General features: G+C 46.2%; 1 protein-coding gene across 1 annotated transcript in view; it reads right to left on the bottom strand.

Moving 5' to 3' along the window:
- Positions 1-21,521, bottom strand: part of PDIA5 (protein disulfide isomerase family A member 5) — a 234,989-nt gene that overhangs the window by 15,682 nt on the left and 197,786 nt on the right. Inside the window, exon 15 of the mRNA XM_015413730.1 lies at positions 11,868-11,938. Within this exon, the coding sequence (XP_015269216.1) occupies positions 11,868-11,938 (71 nt within the window). The remainder of the gene's footprint in view (positions 1-11,867; positions 11,939-21,521) is intronic.

Genomic DNA, 21,521 nt, shown 5'->3' on the forward strand with positions numbered 1-21,521 from the left:
CTGCAGTTCAGCATCTTAACCCTTAATTTCCCTCTACTTCTGCTTGGCTCCTCTGCTGCAGGCTGGCTACTGAGGTGGTCCAGCAGCTGTCAAACCATTCTCTTCTCCTCCTGCTGTGGGACTAACGTTTCCCTCAGTGGCTGCTACTAGGCAACCAAGCTTGGTTCTGTCAATAAAAAGGCAAAGGCAGAAGGCCCTTTCCAGGCCTCCTTTGGCCTTTGTGGGGAACTCATTGGGGCCAATCCTGATTAGGGTTGCCAGCTCCAGATCGGGAAATTCCTAGATATTTGAGGTGGAGTCTATGGAAGCCAAAGTTTGGGGAGGGGAGAGGCCTCAGCTGAGTAGAATGCCATAGAGTTCCCCAAAGCAATTATTTTCTCCAGGGAGAGAGAGGTGTTTTCTGGAGTTCAGTTGTGATACCCGATGATCTTCAGGTTCCACCTGGAGGTTGGCTACCTAAGGCCTGGCAGCTAGCACTTCAGAGCAGGGTCTGCCAGACCCAGGTTCTTGCTGTGGAAGCTGAGTGGGTGATTTCAGACCAGTCACAGACTTTCAGCCTAACCTACCTCACGGGGTTGTTGTGGAGATCAAAAGGGGGAGAGGAGAATGATGTAAGCTGCTTTGGTCTCCACTGTGGAGAAAGACTGTACTTTTCCTCCTGGAGAACCATTTCTGGAGGGCTGGAGATCACTCAAAATTAAAACTGCTCTCCAGATGGCAGCATGGCTGCTTTGCAGGGTGCATTCTGTGTCATTATACCCTGCTGAGGTTGCTTCCTCCTGCTTGGGTCCCCACTGCAGAGAAATACTGTACTTTTCCTAAGTAGAGGCTGCAGGTGGGGGGGCAGAGATGGAAAGCTGAAGTCAGAGGGGCAGATAATGGTATGCTGATGGTTGGCTGGGAAGGAGATAGGGTTGCCACCTCCAGGTTGGGAAATTCCTGGAGATTTGAGGGATGGAGACTGGAGAGGGTGGGGTTTGAGTAGGAGTGGGTCCTCAGACAGGTACAATGCCATAGACTCCACGCTCCAAACCAGTCATTTCCTCATGGGGAACCATTTTTGCCAATCTCCAGGGGAGGGCTGGAGATCACTCAGAATTACAACGGCTCGCCAGATGGTTGAGATCAGTTCCCCTGGAGATAACACTGGACTCTGTGTCATTATACCCTGCTGAAGTCACCTCAGCAAATTGACACTGAGTACCCAAGGCCAGGGCACCCACCCAGAGCCTTTTTCTAGAACTTCTTGTATTTATTTCCACAACGGGCCTTATTCCTAGTATTTAATAAAATAATTCTTAGATTTTTTAAAGGTGGAACATAGGAAGCATAATATTAAAAGTAAAATAATGTCAAGAAGAACAAGAGGAAGAATTACCACCCACACTTAGTTGTGGCAATTTTCAAAGTCTAATCACTAGCAAGTGACCATAATGTTGCTGACCTGCTCACTCTTAAACTCACTTTCATTATCAGCTCCAATTAATTTGTTTTGGGATATGCAATGTGTGAAAGTACGTGGAAACAAATTTGCCATAACCTGCATTTTGTTACACACAATATTAATATGATCTCCAAACAATACCTTTTGCAAGATTCAGAGTTTAGGCTTAAAATGAACTGAGCCCAACGCAGCAGCGATATAAATAAAATAATCCGGTTTACGAAGCAGCGAGGGCGAATCGCACACCAGCAGCCTGGAGGGGTGCCACCTCAAGTGACACCCCCGCGGAGCCTTTGCGATAGGCTCCAGGCCAGAGGGCTTCTGAGAGGTAGCCTCTTCGATGGCGTAATGCCGGAGAATCGAGGCTCCCCTCCACCCTGATGGTCTAGTTGCTGTGTGGCCTTCGGGCACAAACTGGTTTGACCAGGACAAGCGCTGGAGATCGAGCGGAATATTGTTAAAATGCAGCGTGGTCATAGAATCTGACCAACAATGAACTTGTTTAGGACTTCCATAGACCCACTTGAAACAGTTGTTTAGGATATATTTGGGTAGCATCAGCATATTAACAGTGCCACTTTCCATATACCTAGTCTCTTGTGGCTGTTTCACGTAGCTGTTAAACAGCATGGAGTACAGAACAGAACTCTATGGGACTCCACAGCATAAATACCATAGGGTGAAGGTTCAGCCCCCCAGCACCACGTTCTGGAAGTGACCAGCCAACCAAGACTGGAATACATTGGAGCATGGTGCCTCTGACTCCCAAATCAGCCAGTCTATCCACTCCCCCAGTGATCTTCAAACAGGGTGACCAAGGCTGTTTCTGTCTCAAATTGAGGCCTGAATAAAGACTGAAATTGCACTAAATAATTCATCTAATCCAAGACAGATATCCTATTTACTTCAGTTTGGAGGCAGTTGCTTCACATGGGTCCTGTTATTGAATAGGGAAGCCCCTGTTAGCATGTTGGTACATATACAGTGTATACAATGCAGCACCTGGATTAGGGCTACAATTTTCACAATAATTTTTCATCCCTCCCTTCCTCCAAAGAATTCAGGGCAGCCTGTATGAAAAGTATCGGAGTTCCAGGCGTAGCATAGTGAAATCAGCTCTCATTTATTAATTACATTGGAACGATTAAGACAATTTAGCCGGTGTGAGGTCGGCTTATATTAGTGCACACACTCACACCCAACACACCCCCAATTCCCATGATAGGTTCTATGTACAGGGCCCCAGTAACGATAGGTTCTCTTCAGGATCCTAGCGCTCCCATTGGTTCTCGCTAGGATCCGCGGGGGGCTATTGTTCTAGACCCGAAGGTCTGTGAGTCCGGTAAACCCATGGCCGGGTGCACATGGTCACGGCCATCTTAATACATAACAATATATGACTCTCCCTTTTCCATTTTCATCATGACAGCAACCCTGTGAGGTTGGTTAGGCTGAGACAAAGAAAGTGAAAGAGACAGACACTAGGGTTGTCAAGTGTTACTTACCTCCGCAGCGGGGGACTCCCGGGTGGATCCCGGAGCGTGCACGCACGTCACTTCCTGGTGACGCGCACGCCGGGGTGGGTTTTCCCCCGGGGCCTGATCCGCTGGCGGCGGGGAATGGGCCTCTGGGGCGGGGTTTCCCCCGCCCCCCGGGGGGACTTGGCAGCCCTAACAGACACCCAAGTCCACCCAGCAAACTTCATGGGAAAGAGAGCATTTGAACCAAGTGTCTTAGAGATCCTAGTCTAACATTCTAACCCTTATAACCCATAGTGGTTGTCATGCTAAAAACATGGCATTTGTGTTTTTTTTTAAATTATGCACTCTGTCTAAAATAAAGGATGGCTTCCAGAGGCTAACAAAATCACCATGATGATGTTAGATTCAAAAAGAGATGCTGAGTTTCTTGAAATGGAAACATTAATCTGTCAGTTCTTCAGTTGCCCTACCACAAAAACTGCAGCTAGCAGGTTCTTACTTCAGTAGGATTTTTGAGAATGAAGCTGGAGAATAATTTAGAGAATATTTTTCAGCACTGTTCAGATCAAGATTTCAAGCGAAACACACTCCAGGAGAATAGCAAATCCCAAATTTCTTGTCTCGCGTGGTTTTTCTAATAAGCAATGAATGGAAATTTATTTCTTTATTTATTCGATTTATTTCCCACCCTCCCCGCCAGAGCAGGCTCAGGGCAGCTTCCATAAAAAAGTTAAAAACACATAAAACAACACAATTATAGAACATCATAATTAGTCCTAAACAATTATAAACCATCATAAAGTGCTAGTAACCATATTAATGGCAGTCGTACTGTTGCTTAGCAGTCATAACTGGCCATGATGGAATGGTCACAACGGAATATAATCAGTGCTGAAATTCAGCTTATCAGAGCCATTTATACTGGCGGGTACAGGCTGCCGATGGTGAGTCCAGGTGGGGACAAACCTTGTCACAGTTCAGTTGTTAGATGCGGCTCCTAATTAAAGGCCTGGTGGAAGAGCTCCGTCTTGCAGGCCCTGCGGAACTGTAGAAGGTCCCGCAGGGCCTTGATGTCTTCCGGGAGTCTTAATGTCATGTTGTGTCTTAGTTCACCGTATTTTGTAATATACAGGACTCCATATTATGTCTTATCAATAGTGGTGGCATAAGCACACATTCCATATTTCAAGACACTATGTTTAAACCTTTGGTCAGAACTAGAATTTCCAATGAGCATGGGCTGCCATCAAAAGCTACAGCCCCACATCTTCTATTCTGACAACACAAAATACAGATTTGTTACATCACGTCGTTGGGTTGGAAGTTCTCTGTTCCATGAAAATAACAAGGGGGAGTGTGTGGGGAAACTTTCAACATGATGGTGATACCACATGCTTTGTAATTCTAGATGTTAGAGAAGGAAGACAGATGGAACCGCTGCTATTGGAGGTAGTCACATGAGTCTCAAAATGTCTAGTCTGGGTCTCACTTTGCCTGTTATTGAATAGTACCACCTGATATTTTGAGCTAAAGTGCTCAAAGATGGAGTCAGCCATACCACTCATTCATAGGGTTGCCAAACCCCCCGGTTTGCCAGGGGTGCCCCGTTTTGAGGGGGGTTCTACCCGCCGCCAGCCAGATGGCCAGCGGGGGAAGCCCCACCCCCAACACCCACAGCCACCCCTTTCTCTCCCTTTAAGTATGTGGAACCCGTGTTTCCTCCCAAGCCTGTGTTTCCTCCCAAGCCCGATCTCCGCTTGAGATCAGGCTCACAGGGAAATGCCAGCTTCGTGCATTTAAAAGGGAAATGCAGCTGCTCTTAAAGGGGAAACGCCAGCTCCTTTAAGTGCAGGGAACTGCCGTTTCTGGAGATCTGCCGGGTGGGTGGATGGGGGCGGCGGCGGACGTCCCCAACTTGACGTCATCACGTCGGGTATGCCCCGCCCCCTCCAGAAACGCCCCCAAAGTCCAAACCCTACTCATTCGCTAATATATGGCCATTTACATTGTATGACAATGTCCAACTTATTTCTTGCGACTGAAGGGCAAGAGGGGACATGAAGCAAATATTCCATCTTTGGAATGTAAGTATGTACAAGTTCTGCTCCCCGCTTCATCCCATCTAAGGAACGCCATCACAGGGCTGGAAAAGACAGAGAAAAGGGCAAGAGGAAAGACACTCCTGTTATTTGCTTCCCTGCTCTACTGTTTCACTTTTTTCCGTTATTGGGATTTTTATCCCTTGTCAATTTGAATCCCGCCCCAGTAATTCTAGCTTATATTGTTGACTGCTTTATTGATGTGTTTTAAATTGTTAGCTGCTCTGAGCCAATTATACTTGAGAAAGCAGGACAGATATAATTTAAAGCAAGCATTTATTAGATTCAGGGCTGATCAACTGGTAAAACGAATGTTTCTCTTCACACACATTTTTTAGTTTTGGAAATACAGCCCCAGAAGCCGTGGTGATGGCCTCTAGCAAGTGCCTCCTATTAGACACTCTCGTATCTGTGTGGATGCTGATGCTTTCATGCTGGCTGAAGGCCAGGCACATGAGTCATTACTACCACATTGAAGTTAACAACCAGCAATGAAAGCACTACACTTTCCAAGAGACCCCAGCATCACCCGCTTAGCCTAGTTGCTCAGCACAAGAAAGCTTACCTACATAGGCAGAAGTTTTTAGATGTTTTCTGACTGATGTGGGAACAACAGAAGGCAGGTCATTAAGAAAACATATTAGGAAGACGGCAAGGTGGCTTTGAAGAGTGACCAGACAAATTCATTGAAGATAGCTCCCCCAGCAGCTGTTAACCATGATAGTGAAATAGAATCTCTGGGTTCTCAAGCACTTGCCCTCTCTCTGTCTCTGAACACCCAAATGCTGAGAACAAACATAATTTGATGTTTGCCCTCATGGCATAGCTGTTTGAATACCAGAGGCAATTAGCTGGACACTACTGGAGACAGAATCCTGGAACAGATGAAGATTTGAACTGATCCAGTAGGACAGTCCTTATAAGGTAGCTTTACCTGTAAGCAGTGGTCAGTTAAATCTCTATCACAGCGAGGAATTTCACATTACCCTTTTTAACCCGTTTTGAAGCTGTTTTTGATCCGTCATGGAGTAAACCGGTATAGGGCTGCCATTTCACACATGGCTTTCCCCTTCCGGTAAAGAGCTGGATCTGAAGCAGTTTGCCATTTCAGACTGCACCGCTTTTCCCCCACCATTTTCTGCCCGCGTGGACGATCTCCGGCTTTTTTAAAAACGTTCGCTTTAGAGCGCTATAGTGCTATAGCACTATAACAAAACACTCCAGGCGGATGAAAAACGGCGGGGAAAAGCGCATCGGAACCGGGAGAGGAAACCGAAGACTACTTGGAAGCGGTTGACAGGTAAAACGCTTCAGCCCCGTTTCCTAAACGGGACAGAAGCGTTTGTGTCTGAAATTACAAATATATTCCGGTAGGGAACCGGTTCTAAAACGGTTCTGTCTGAAATGACAGACCAGAAACCATTTGGGAACCGTTCCTCTTCCGGATTATATCGTCTGTCTGAAATTCCTCAGGATCATGGTAAACTGACTTCCAGTTTGGTTAGCTTGCATGAGATGAATTCTAGGGATCTGAGACACCCCCAGGAGAAAAAAAAGTTAGCTGTTCTGGGATTCCATTCTCTACACGATGTCGGGATGTACATACAGGTGTGAGTGGGAAGGAAGAAGGGAAGCAGAAATTCCATTAGCCAACCTGAGTAAAGAGGTCTGGATCCCCACCAGCTAATACGTATCCTTAAGTTATGAATGAATGAATGAATGAATGAATGAATGAATGAATTTTATTGTTACAGCGCATAGCCAGCAATTAATATCCTTAAGTTATATAATTACAACACATGTTAAGAGGGGGACTTGGCCATGGCAGCCTAGAGTTTAACAAGGACATATGCAATTTTATAAAGGGACAATGTGCTATAGAAAGAGCCTTCCTATAGAGGAGGAGGAAGAGTATTGTCACCTGCGCATCACCAACCGCAATGCAGAAGACCACAGCGAGGTAGTGCAGCAGAGTGTATGGAACACCGCCTGTCCAATATCTGGGTTCTGCTCTCTGGTCTCTGAAGCAGATTTTCTTCCTGGTTTAGTTACTGAAGGATGCCTTTGCCATTATTTATTCAAAACCAGCTGTGCATATAGCAACCCCCCCCCCAATCCTCCCATTTGCTGTGTTTAAAAAAGTATCCCACTGTCTTAAACAATTTCCCTCCCATCTCTTTCTTCGGAAGCCGCTTTTCCAGCTCTGACATCAGGCTGCAATAATAAAAGCCTCCTGCAGGAGTAGTCGGCTTCTCTCCTCTTAAAATATGTACTGTCACACATCAGCTTATTGATTCAAGGAAATAAATCTCGGCAGGAGCAAATATTGACTTTTGTTATGAAAATGGAAGTGAATAACTAACGGAACATTGATCTTGGAAAGGAATGAAAAGGGGCAGGTTCTCTTAAGTGTTCCTTCACAAAGGACAACGTTTCAGTCAGAAAAAGAACCGTTTAGAAAGCAGTCAAGTAAAGATGACAAATCTCTGGTTACACACAAAAGGGTGTTCTTGCCAAGTGACAAGGGTTTGGGATTCTGCGTGTGTGTGTTTTAGCATATTTGTATTTACAGATCTTTTTGTTCCCTGGCAATGACTGTCCTGATGCTTTGTTAACTGTCAGAAAGAATAAATGCAGTGCTTCCAACCAAGACTAACTATCAGGCCTGGATAAGCCTTTGGACTTGCAAAGCCTGGAACAAGGGGACTTCTGGGAAACCAATCCATGGCCCCGGTCACACGGCAAAGTTGTCGTGGGAGAGGCACGGGAGTCCAGCGGATTTTCCAGGCGTGATCACACCCCAACATCTGGGAGGCGCAGGGCTCCCGTGGCGAACCCGTGGCTCCCCGCCGAAGGTGCAGATTAAAAAACTAGTACTTACGAGGTACTAGTTTCCAGAAACCGCGGGCCAAGGGCGGGCGTCTGATCGTGTTTCTGGTGGACTTACGTGACATCCGGCGCCCGTCTCCGCAGGTTGTGTAACAGTGCCCAACAGCTCATGCGCACAAAGAGTGAATGCTAGTGCGATCGCGCGGCGTGGCTTCTGTGCCGCGCTGCAGGATACCCGTCTGGTCGGCATCTCCCCCCTAACCACGGGACCTCGACCGGGACGTGTGCTCGGGCGGCCGCACGTTATTTTCCTCCGGGGCAATTAGCCACGCCTTCCCCCCGCGATATCCGGCCCATGTGACCAGGGCCTACGTTTACCTTATATGCTAGAAATGAGAACTACTGAACACATTAGTATTGGAATATGCAAGACCTGCTGTGTGCATGAAGCAAGAAGGATAAGAAAAATATGCTACAGGGGGCATCGGAGGGGTTAAGTGGCTAGCATAGTCAGATTAAGGACTTCCTGGTATTTTCAAGTTATCCCCTCCTGTCTCCTGATTGGCTCTCTGGAGACTTCCTGCTCTGGCAGAGCCTCCTTCTTGTTGCTGTCTCCTCTCACAGCAGACAGACTAGTCAGTTTAGGCTTTCTCTCTGTATGTTCTATAACAGTTTGTTCTTTATTTCCCCCCTGAACGGTTAGTGCTCCACTTACTTTGCACGTTAAAACTCTGCCAACAATTGTGTGGTGGCAAACCCTATCACCAGAGCCTAGCCAACTGCAGCTCTGTGAAGTATTAATACATCTATATCACATGCATTTGCCAACACACCACAACCACAGACTGCAATGTTATATGCGTACAAGAAAACATGTCACAGGTGCAGCTTAAAGGGAGTCCTAGGGGACAGAGGTGATAATGTTCAACTGGTTTTATCACTTGAGGATGCTTCTCTGAACATGCGGAATGTCTCCAAGCGATATCCTAATGTTCGCCCTGAAACCTCTCCCTTGTGTCAGGTGAGTGATGGCTGTTCTACTCAGGGAAGTCATCACTTTGTGTTTCAGTCTTCAAATGATGAACATGGATGTCTGAACCCGCCTTAGACTGCGCAGGCTGGCACTAGGGTTGCCAAGTCAAATTTTCCTACTGGCAGGGGAGCCTCAGCGGGCTCCGGGAGCTGCCCTTCGTCATGCGCGCGCATGCCGCCAGCACGTCACCAGAAGTGACGCGCGACGTTGATCACGTTGAGGGTGTGGCCCCGATCATCGGAGCGGAAACCATAGAGTTTTGACGCAGCCACGCTGCGCTTCGGGGGGCGGAGTCGCCCCCAGGGCCCAATTCCGCGGCGGCGGGAATCAGGCCTCCGAAGCGGGGGTTTACCCCCCCCCCTTGGCAGCCCTAGCTGGCACTGTTGGAGTACTGTGGCTCTCTGGCAAGACCTGTCTGCTCACAAGGACTGTCTGTTCCCCACACAGCCACAGTCCTTGTGAGCAGAAAAACCCTGTCTGCAGTACTGCAGGTCAGAGGACTAGTTCAGGGACCTTAGTATCCCAAGACACGCAGTCAGGTGAAGGGTCCAGTGATACATCTCTCCAGCTCTTCATCCTCATGGACAAAACATACAACCCTACAACCCGGGCTGAGGAGAGGGGGAAGCGGGCAAGGGGATAAGAGGGAGCCAGAGGCAGCTCTCTCCCCTCTTCGCCTTCAGCTGGCTGTTCCCCTTTCTCTTTCTCACCTCAGCTTGTTCCTCGTCTCTCCTCCGCCATCGTTTCTTTTTTCCTTTGTCTCTCTTCCTTCCTTCTTCCTTCCTCTTCCTCTCCTTTGGTATTGCTTTTTACCTCCCTCCCATTTCCCCCTTCTCTTTCTCCTTTTCTCCATCTCCTTTTCTCCCCTTTTTAAAACTTTCTTCTTCGCTTTTTCTTCCCTCCTCCTCTAAAAATCTTACTCTTTCTCTTTCCCCAGCGGGTTTTAACTCCAGGAGTATAGACTCCGTCTGGGCGGCCCAAGAACTCACTTGCTCGCAGACCAACCCGTCTTTCATTCTTGATGCGTTTCTCCTCCCCCCCCTTTAATGTTTTTCCTGCACAAACCCCAACATTTAATTAGATTAACTTTGATTAAATTAGCCAGTGCCCCCCCCCGGAATTTAAATGCCCCCCCCGACTTTAAAATTCCTGGCTTCGGGCCTGCAACCTTGCCTCACAGTGCCAATATCCTAAATCCACAGCGGTACTTGGGATTTCTTCAAAAAATAGATTATGGATTCAGAGATATTGTGTCATTCACTTACACATACTACTCAAAGTGCAGGAGACACAAACCTACCCTCATAGACTTCACAATAGCTCACAAACAATGTTCCCATTAAGCTGTGGAGTCTTGTGAGCAAAAATTCTACTTTGTGAGCTACCGGCATTAAAGTTGTGGCTACAGCATAAATTAGTTGGCTCTGGAGCCCTCCTTCCTAAGACAAAAATGTGTGAGCTGGAGGCTAAAAAACTGTGAGCTAGCTCACACTAACTCAGCTTAGAGGGAACACTGCTCACAAATATTAATGTTTTATTTTAGTACTTATGGAATCTTACAGAAAAGGATCTGAGAAGTTAGCACATTTCAGAACTGCATTTCTGGATTTGAGGGACAATTATTTTACTTTGTCTCTACACTCAGCGTAAACTTTGCACAGAGATTGCTCCAGGAGGGGGCAAAAAGGGGAGATCAAGGAAGGAGGCCTTCACTTGCATTCTTGTGCTGTATCAGCTTGTGTAAAATATCCATTAAGGACTTTCAGCAGCCCATGAGAAACACTTCAGCAAAATTGGATGCTGCGTGATGGGAAGTAGGAATCCAAAATTATCACTCTCCAACACCTTGAAAAGTCAGGAGTGGAAAAAACCAAAGCTGTTTTTCTTGTGTGCTTGGCCTTCAGGAACCCCCCCCCCCCAAAACTCAATATTCTCAATCTGAACTTTGGTTCCACATCATTAAGTTTTATACCGCTCCACTTTTTGCTAGAACTACTCTCAGCTAGAATAAGGGTTCTATCCATCCATCACTGTCTCCGTGGCTAAAGGTCTCCTCTCAATATCTGGCAGTTTCTGAACGATCAAGCATGTTATCCAATAAGAACATTCTGCATACTAAATTGCACCCATTTGTTTATGGACATTATATAAAGAGACGCGTGTGGGCAGAAGAGAAGAGCACACGCACAGCTGGAGCTTTTCCCTGCTGTTTTCATCACAGCCGTTCCTGCGGCTCAAAAGACAAGCCACTTTTATAACCGGACAAGGGTTTGCCTCTTCAGCAGTAAGGTCATTTGCAGCAATATCAGTAAACAGAACTCCAACTGCACTTAGGATTTCTTTCCCCATCACATTTCCCTTTACAGATTCTTACCATTGAGTCTGAAATGAACCACTGGGTCTCAGCCTGAGACTGAAAACGTTGCATGATGCCATACAAGAATAATGTTAACCAAACCATATTTAACAAGGAAACAAATTAAGACAAGAAGAGAAGAGAAGAGATTGGATTAATACCCCGCCCTTCACTACCCGAAGGTGTCTCAGAGCGGCTTACAAACTCCTTTCCCTTCCCCTCCCCACAACAGACACCCTGTGAGGTAGGTGGGGCTGAGAGAGCTCTTGACAGGAACTGCTCTTTTTTCAAGAACAACTCTTATCAGAACTACGGCTTGCCCAAGGTCATCCAGCCAGGTTGCAAGTGGAGGGGTGGGGAATCAAACCCGGTTCTCCCAGAGTAGAGTCCGCACACTTAACCACTACACCAAACAAGGAAAATCTTAAAAACAGGAAAATGGTTTGCTTACTGCCTTGGCTTTTGAGAGCAAATATATCAGCAGTGATTCATTGGTTCGGACATTTTTTGTTTTGTTTTGATACAGTCCAGCCTTTTTCATTAAACAAACCAGACCAAGTAAATAGCAGAAAACAGTGGCTGTGAACTCTACATCATATTTCAAAAATGAATCAAATAGGGTTACCTTTCGATCTTCTTTAAAGTGTTCTGCAGCAGTGGTGAAATGTGGAATGGAGTTTTTACAGTGTGGGCACCCTGTGGGTTAAGAGAGGAAAATTACAAAACTGGATTACAAATAAATATCGGGCAGCTAGGGTCTGATTCAGACATTTTGTCTCGTGCATGGTAGAGAACATGTTTGGGAAGCATGGACACATGGAATATGAATGATGTTGCATGTGGGTTTAGTGTTTGTGCATACACATGTATATATCATTTGCTATTCTTTCTTCCTGCCTACAAGGGATGGAAGAAGCATGAATATTAGGGCATCTCTGCCATAGATAGCTTGGCTGCGCTGGGTGAGAACATAAAGCTTAATTTATGTAACTGGAAAGGATTTCCTTCTCTCAGTTGTCAACTTGCTCCCCATCAATGCAAGCTGGTAGTAAGCCAGTTTCTCCCTTCCATGGACTTGAAGTTCACTTGTGACCATGGAAGTATTATGGAATATTCAAAGAGGCTGAAGAGCTCCCCTTTTCATCACACTCCTAGATTCAGTTTACCAGCAAATTCATATGCTTGCCAATGTGCTTCTCTTGGGCAACTATCATGTACATAGCCAACATCAGTTACCGTTGCACAAGCAGTTTCAATTGTAGTCATAAAGAAACTTTCAGACCATCGTCCTCAGGTTTTTTTTTAGATTGTTCAGCCGTGACTTTCAGAAGGACATTTCTCCCATCCAGTAGAGAGACAGTTCCTTAAACACCTGCTAGCTGCACAGAATTTTTTTAAAAATTTTATAGACTTTATTGAAGATCAAACAATACACAGAATTTTATGATGGTATATTCTTAGCCTTGTACCAAAATTGTTATCGGTCTTCCCTATAGGCTCCACTGCTTCTAACTACAAATACAAATACAAATACAACACCTTTATTGGCATAAAATATCAAATACACATGCAGCATAGAGCCTCAAGATAGGCTGGAGGGGTATCACATTCCTAATTGCCTTAATATGAGCCTCTCCTCCTAGATACCTCATAAAAGAAATTTGCTACAAGTTCCAGAATTTCTATATTATGCGAAGACAATAAAGAACTAATTTTATGCTCATCAGATTGGCCCAAAAGGGGGTCCAACACAGGTTCAATAAAAACAACACGGATGTCACAGTGGAATTTACAGTACAATAGCACATGTCCAATGGATTCGATTTCCCCCATCCCACAGGGGCACAATCTATCTTTATAGGGAATTTTGTTGAACCTTCCCGATAGAACAGCTGAGGGAAGGACGTCAAACCGTGCTAGCATGAAAGCCCTACGAAGATGGGGCTGAATCAGTCTTGCCAGGTATCCTGAGGAAATATGGCTAAAAGAAAGTCCCATACTCACAGAAGATGCTTCTAACTAATCTAACAGCCTCAACTAGGGTTGCCAGGTCTGGGTTGGGAAACACCTGGAGACTTTGGGGGTGGATCCGGGAGAGGGCGGGGTTTGGGGAGGGGAGGGGCCTCAGCAGGGTACCATGCCATAGAGTCCACCCTCTAAAGCAGCCATTTTCTCCAGGGGAGCTGATCTCTGTCAGCTGGAGATCAGTTGTAAAAGCAGGAGATCCCCAAGCCCCACCTGGAGGCTGGCAACCCTAGCCTCAGCTTCCATGCTTGGCAGCCAGACCAGTACCATTTCTTTCATTTCACCAGTAGCCACAGCACACCCTCCCCCCTACACAGATATTTTCTTGCTCCTGGCAGCCATTCATCGCAGTGTGGGGGGGAGGGGGGAGCAGAGCTGTGTGAGGGAGTTAAGTGGGTCAGCCCACATGTGCATGTGCATGTGTGGGTTTCTTTTTTTAATCCTACTTCTACAAATGCTCTCAAACTGTACAGGACCCACTCCCAAACCAACTTTGGTCTCCCCAGTAATCTAAGAATACGATAAAATACTGGCTGCTGGTCGCTTAATGCGGCAGAGTGAGAAATTTTGTTCTCAGCTGTCACTGGGTGCGTTCAGACAGGGCATTTGCAACTGTATAGGTGCCAGTTGGAATCGGTGTACTTACCGGCGTTCACACGGTGAACATCTGCCTTCCATCCCTAACCGTTGCAAAGAGCTTTAAACCGTTGTATTCTGCCACTAGGTCCCCAAGTGGTGGTATCCTGAGTGCAACGGTTGTAATCGCTTTACCCCCCCCCCCCCCCCCCCGGTCTGATCGCTCTCCACCGTTGTAGAGCCACTTTGGAAGCCCGAGGCTTCTGATTTTCACCCGGCATTTTTTTTTTAGGTCGGCGATATGCGCTTGGGCAAAGCTTCGCCCTGGCGTTTGTTTTTTTTAAAAAGAAAAAGGTCCTTAGTTTAAGGTGTTAGAGGAGTTCGGGACCTCAGGGAGGCCAGTTTGGTCTTTAAACTTTAAAGGTACGCCTGCTCTTCAGGGCATGCTTTTCGGGACGGGGTGTTTTGTGCATGCGCGAAGATTGCCATTCTGTGGATGGCTGCCTATGCGCATGCGCAAACTGAGTTTAAAAAGCAAACCGCCAATGCCCGCTGTGTGTGAACGGGCATACAGTGATGGGCTCCGCAGATCGGAGGTAAGTGTGATCGCGTTTCAGCCAGCATAAACTGCACCGGTTGGAACCGGTGCAGTTTCTGCCGGCTGAAACGCCCCGTCTGAACGCACCCAGAGTTTGGTCACTGTGTGACAGATGTGTGTATAAGTGGCACTCTTCCCCACTTTGTCAACACAGAACAAAATTGGAATCATATTTATGCAGCAGAGAGTAATGGCTGTTTCAGGAACAACCTGTAACTGAGAGTCTCAGAGATCCATTTTGTCTGCTTGCACTTGGAGGATGAGATGCATGTAAAGGCCTCTTTTATCTGGCAGTGAATCACCAGAGAGGCTGAGGCAGTCCTTCCCTAAGCCTAGCTCAGCCCGTTGCTGCTCCAATTGCCTCATTTCCTTGAATCCATCACACAACCTCAGGGATTCCCTTAGGACTCCAACATACAAGGAAAGGTGACGCAGGTGTGAGGAAACAGAACTCACTTCAGAGAACATGAGTCACAGGGAAATGGCTGCCTTTTGCTCTTCAAGTGAACCTCTGCCCACACTCACATATTGAAAGTAAACACTGATAGCCCTGAAGGCCTGTTATTGGCTCATTCAAATGAGAAGATTGTCCACATCTGCAATAGAAGTTGCAGCCACTGGAGGATCAAGAGGGCTGGTAAACACGTGGGCTTTTAAAATCACTGTGTGGTTCCATTCCTCTCTCTTTTTATTCCACTACTAACCTTGACAGAGCAATGGCTCGACTGCATAAGGCAGCTTTGTGTATTCAGGATGGTTGTCACGCAATTCTTTTGCAAATGTAGGGAGGTACTGCATTTAGCTCTGCCTCCTGGGGCAGACATTTTGGGGTAGCACTTAGCTCCTCCTCTCAAAATTCCAAAAAAATGCCTACAAGCTCAGAAAGGCATTGGAGACCCCTGGATCCAGGGGTCATTTCCTGCAGGAGCAGAGCTCTGGCAGTAAAGAACCCAGGGGGCGGGCACATGCAACAAGCCCCACCCTCTGCTCCCAGCAGCCCTCAGTCAGAGCAAGAGGCAGCCAGGTAAGTTGCAGAGCCCCCCTGGCCCCCCGGTCCAAAACAGTCCAGTGGCACCTTTAAGACCAAGTTTTATTCAGGTACAAGCTCTCCCTCCTCTGCGAGGACAGATCTGCACGTTCCCCCCCCTCCAGTAGCTAGCAACATGAAAATGAAACCCATGTGTCTTGCCATGAGAAGATGCTAGAGTTTTCCTTTTTGTACGATGCAGCAGGCCACAGAGCATTCAGACTAAATAGCTACAACATCGGTAGGATGAGCTTTTACTTCCTATAAAGCTTACTCAGGCTGCTTAATGACGCTGCATATATTTCATCTAGAAATAGTGATCCTTAATTACATAGTGCCATCTGAAGCACAGAAGACAGCAAACACACCACTGGAAACCGTATCGACTGCTTAAAAGAAAAGCACGCCACACATTTATAAAAATGCTACCTGACATTTTAACGTGGTCAATGGCCAGATTCTCTGGTGATATTTTACTGAAGATGCAACCTATAATGTTTACCGAGTGTTGACAGGAATTGTTCAACACTGTTTTCCATGCTTCCTTTATTTTATTTTATTTTATTTCTTTTGTACCCCACTTTTCTCCCCAAAAGCGGCTTCCAACATTCTCCCCTTCTCCATTTTTTCCTCACAACAGTACCATGAGGTAGGTGAGGCTGAGAGTATATGACTGGCTCAAGGCCACCCAGTAAGCTTCTAAGGAAGAAGAAGAAGAAGAAGAAGAAGAAGAAGAAGAAGAAGAAGAAGAAGAGGAGGAGGAGGAGGAGATTGGGTTTATACCCCGCCCTTCACTACCCAATGGTGTCTCAGAGCGGCTTACAAACTCCTTTCCCTTCTCCTCCCTACAACAGACACCCTGTGAGGTAAAAGAAGACGACGAAGAGATTGGATTTATACCCCGCCCTTCACTCCCCAAAGGTGTCTCAGAGCGGCTTACAAGCTCCTTTCCCTTCTCCTCCCTACAACAGACACCCTGTGAGGTAGATGGGGCTGAGAGTGTGTGACTGGCCCAAGGTCAACCAGTAAGCTTCTATGGAAGAGGAAGAAGAAGAAGAAGAGGAGGAGGAAGAGATTGGATTTATACCCTGCCCTTCACTACCCAAAGGTGTCTCAGAGCTGCTTACAAACTCCTTTCCCTTCTCCTCCCCACAACAGACACCCTGTAAGGTAGGTGGGGCTGAGAGAGCTCTTGACAGAAACTGCTCTTTTTCAAGAACAGCTCTTATCAGAACTATGGCTTGCCCAAGGTCATCCAGCCAGGTACAAGTGGAGGAGTGGGGAATCAAACCCGGTTCTCCCAGATTAGAGTCCGCGCACTGAACCACTACACCCAACTGGCTCAGTGGGGATTTGAATGTGGGTCTCCTAGATCCTAGTCCAACAGTTCAAACTGCTACACAATACACCATGCCGCCTCTCCTTGTGCTGTGCTAGTATCCTGACTCGTCAGACTTTTCCAATAGATGGCACTGATTCAAAATTGCTGTGGACAGAAGTTCGAACAATAACTTGCCTACACTATACTAACAGAAGAATGAATTCTTTAAAGAGGCCACTTCTAAAATGCAGCCCAGATGATTAAGGTGGAGACAAGATAAAAGTCCTTAAACGAATCAGTTGTGGGATGTTAGAAACCTCATTGCACTTGGTGTACATCCTACAGGTCAAGCAGATGGTGCAGATTTTTTGAAACTCAAAACCTGTTTACCAGAGGCAAGAGTGATAACCATGGGCAACGATGTCTTTGTTACACCATCTTCAGACCCTGAAAGAAGCTACCATTACAGTACAATCCTAAGAATACTTTCCTGGGAGTAAGCCCTGTTGTGATTCGGAGATGTAAAGTGCTTTGGAGCACATCAAGGGTCCCAGGAAGAAAGCCATAAAATGCACCAGGAGGTCCGCAGAGCAGAGAAGCATTTCCACAGAGAGATAACCATTTGCTCTACCTGCCAGGACGGGCAAGATGGATAGCTGTTGTAAAATATGATCTCGGATCTGTGCCCTGTTTTGATTGGGAGACTGGGGTTTCCCTTCCCATGATGGGGGGATTTCCTAAATTTGCATTGGTCAAGAGGCTCCCGCCAGCCAAGGCAGGAAGGGTTAAAAGACTGGTAACATCCCTTAGTTTTTGTTCAAATGGTAGAAATCGTATTCACCTGCAAGGAACAGGTGGAGGCCTAAATGTGCATTTGATCCACAGATATCCAGAGGCAGATCTCGGAGGTAAATCTTCTGTATTGATACGCTTAGCTTAGTGTTATACTTTTCTGTTATTTTCCTTAGAGCTATAATCCAGTTGACTTGATAGTTATTTTCCCCATCTAGCTTAATTTGTAGCAGTAAAGTTTTCCTGTTTAAGAGAGCAGAATGCGATTTAGTCTTCCTCTCATGTCTTAATAACTAGCTCATACTCCGACATGCACACACAGGGGGAGAGCTGAAGTAATTGGGAAACTCTGCCCTTTGCACAGTCTCAGAGGCAGCCTTTACTGGTGTCCCCCAAGTCACTGGTAATATGGGAGGCTGGATTTCTAACTTGGGGTGGTGGCATGAAAAACAGGAACACGCTTTACATGCACACATGTAAATAAGTTTATTGTATATGGCTGTTGGCCGTTACGATATAAAATATAAATACAAAATATAAATTTAGGGTTCAAAAGTACTGTTCCAAAAACAAAGCCTTCAGAATAAGACTGTATAGCATTTGAACAAATAAAACAATCAGAGTTTTAAAGTGACAAAAGCTCTGCTACCAGTTTTGTAGCTCTAGGAAACAACCTTGGATCTAGCTTTTCTGGCTGCAAGCGCAAAAAGCGCTACCTTGCGAGTAACCAGGGGATACATATCCGACAAGAGGAAAACCAACTTTTCATTGTCAGGTAAGTTGCAAAGTTGGCTTAAAATTCCAGATAGAAATCTGCTTCTTAGGTCTGAATATAAAGGACAAACCATAATATAGTGGAATAGATCTTCCACTGCGGTAACACAAACGCATACACATTGTTCCTGTGGTTTGTTGGTATGCCTTCCCAGGGATCATTTCGTAGAAAAAGAGCTGGAGGAGCTCATTAGCATACCCAATGAGCTATTAGCACAATAGCTCATTAGCATACGCCACGCCCCCTGACATCACCGGAAGTGATGTCAGAAGGGGAAGCAAAAAGGGGGGGGAGGCATCTTCAAAAGCCTTCCCCAGGTGTGGTGCGATTCCAGAGAGAAGGAGTTTAAACTTTAAATGCCTCCTCTCTTCACTTCTCCCCCCCCCCACCTGCCTTGGCAGGCCAGCTGGGAAAGGGGAGGCTTTTGAAGATGCCACTGTGGTGCGACTCCAGAGAGAAGGGGCTTTTAAACTTTAAACCTCTTATCTCTGGAGTTGTGCCGCAGTGGCAGTGCGTCTCTAAGCAGAAGGAGCTTGGGGGCGGGGAGCTGGGGGCGGGGCTTGCCACCACCGCCATTTGTGCCCGCTCCTGGGCTCCCGGAGCAGCGTTCTGGCCCGCTCCGGCCCCAAAAGACCCCTGTGGCTTCCAAGCAGTACTTCAGTGCACGTGGATTGAAAGTGAAGGGCAGTAAATGCTGCTCTTAAACTGTGGACTGCAATGTCTGACAAACAGGAGGTTCTTAAGTGATCTTTTTAAATCCTATGATACCATGGTGCAGGTTTTGACTGGGATATTAACCTTTTGTCTAAAGGAGCATCTTCATTAAACACCCATTGGCGCAGGTCCCAGGATAAGCACACATAGACCCAGAGAGGGGGGTTATGACAAGCCCCATGGAATAAACTGGAGTAGGATTCTGGGTAGACCTGCTTAGGGTTACTCCCTTAATCCATATACATGGATGATCCATATACATAAGAGTTAACTTTCAGCCATTTTTGCCAAGTGGCTTTTCTTTTCCATCTCTCCTTTCATGCACTGATGGTGCTAATTCCTTGAAAGAACAACTAAATATATCTTTACATTACACCTATATATTTGGCCCAAGTTCTCCTCTCCCCTCTTTCCTACAATCTGAGGAAGATACTGCGGAACTCCAGTGGGCATTTATCGAGCTTTGGACCTTTCTCCAAACACAACAGATGTGAATCCTGTGCTGAATTCTCAAGGAATTAAAAAGTCATCAAAATATGATGTGGGAAGAAGCACAACGTATGTAACAACAGAACTTCATCTGTTACAACTTACAAGGATTGCCAAGTGCAGAAAACTGGAAGAAACCCAATTCAGTCATTCATTCTATATAAAGCACAGGCAAGCTCAAATAGCAAAAAAAGATGAGCTTTGCATTCCTTCAGGAGGAAACCTCATTTATTATACACTCATTCCATCCCCACTGTCACTGTTTTTTATTTTAAGCCCTCACATATTTGCAATTGCAAACATGTAACTAAAAAGGAGCACTTTACAAATGCTGCATCTCTTGACATATAAAAAAGTGTGCCGAAAATTTCATGTCAGTTTCTTGGAGCGCGAGGGGCCTCGTTTGTATGAGCCACTGGACACAGGAGAAGACTGTAGAAGGCCATCATTCAACTTCCTGAGCAAGGATTTCCACCTTTAGAGCATCTTCCACTCATGGAAGCTGATCTCTGATCTTCTACAAATCCCCCCTCCGATGCCGTACTTGTCACACAGACAGACACGTAAACAGTTAAATACACAAAGAGATCTGCCGAAAGAAAGCTTCTAAGGTTACTGGCAAGAAACCACCAAAGGTCCCTATCAGTTTTCTTTCTATGATTCTGCACCACTGATATGCTTGTGGCACTGCAATCCAGAATATAAAGCTGACCCAGGAGCATGAGTAGAGTGCCACTGTGCTTTGTGTGGCATTTCAACACCAGAGTCGCAGAGTTAAAGTGAGAAAGAGAGATAATGGTTCCTGGTGTAAATATTGATGTGAAAAAGGACTGAATAGTATGATTATTTCCACAGCGGTTTCAAGGCCAAGGCCATGTGCAATCCCCTAGCATCTTAGCATCTGTATGCCTGGTTTGAAATAAGCACTCAACAACAGTGTTTGATGTAGCCAAAAACTAGGCTCCCTCATTAAAGTGACAGATTTGGGGATTTATAGTGAAGATGATTAATTATAGGCTGAAGGACAAATTTAAGAAGTATGGATCTGGACTGGGGACTGTTTAACATCAGTATATAAAAGCACAGATGGTCTGCATATTTTAGGCAGGCCAAGCAAAATGTTAAAAGGAGAAGTACAAGAGTTTAAAAGGAGGCGGGGGGGGGGCTTCTGAAACCAAGCATGCTCATTGAACAGGAAACAGATGGGAGTAAAAAAAAATCTGTGTTATGTAAATTGCCAAGAAACAAAATTAAAGGGGCGGGGAGAATTTAGAAAATAATGAGGAGCACTATCCTAAAAGGTTCAGTCTCAGCCTCTGCAGGGAGCATATGCTACTCAGTTAGAGGATGATGCTCCACAGTTGTGTTGACACAATGCTAATTGATAAGCCTCATACACAGGGGTCATTTCCTGCAGGAGCGCACAGGAGCGGAGCTCGGGCAGTAAAGAGCCCAGGAGGCGGGCACATGCAACAAGCCCCACCCCCTGCTCCCAGCAGCCCTCAGTCAGAGCAAGGAGCAGCCAGGTAAGTTGCAGAGCTCCCCTCGGCCCCCCGGTCCAAAACAGTCCAGTGGCACCATTTAAGACCAAGGTTTATTCAGGTACAAGCTCTCCCTCCTCTGCGAGGACAGATCTGCACGTCCCCCCCCTCCAATAGCTAGCAATCCAAAACAGTCCAGTGGCGCCTGAGCGGTGGGTGTTGCCTTCTGACACACTTCCAGTGATGTCAGGGGGTGTGGCATATGCAAATAAGTTATGCTAATGAATTATGCTAATGAGCTCCTGCATTTCTTTTTCTACGAAATGACCCCTGCTCATACATTAACAGCTTACTTCTCAGTAGAAGGCCTACCCAATAACATTGCCATAGCATCACAGCAGACGATGGCTTAATGATGAAAGGGGACAGAAAGCCTTTGTTTGGGGGCAAACAGCATTATGCTGCAATATGGGCTGATGTA

This window comes from Gekko japonicus, unplaced genomic scaffold, assembly GCF_001447785.1.
Source record: "Gekko japonicus isolate JY-2015 unplaced genomic scaffold, Gekko_japonicus_V1.1 scaffold659, whole genome shotgun sequence".
Lineage (NCBI taxonomy): Eukaryota > Metazoa > Chordata > Lepidosauria > Squamata > Gekkonidae > Gekko > Gekko japonicus.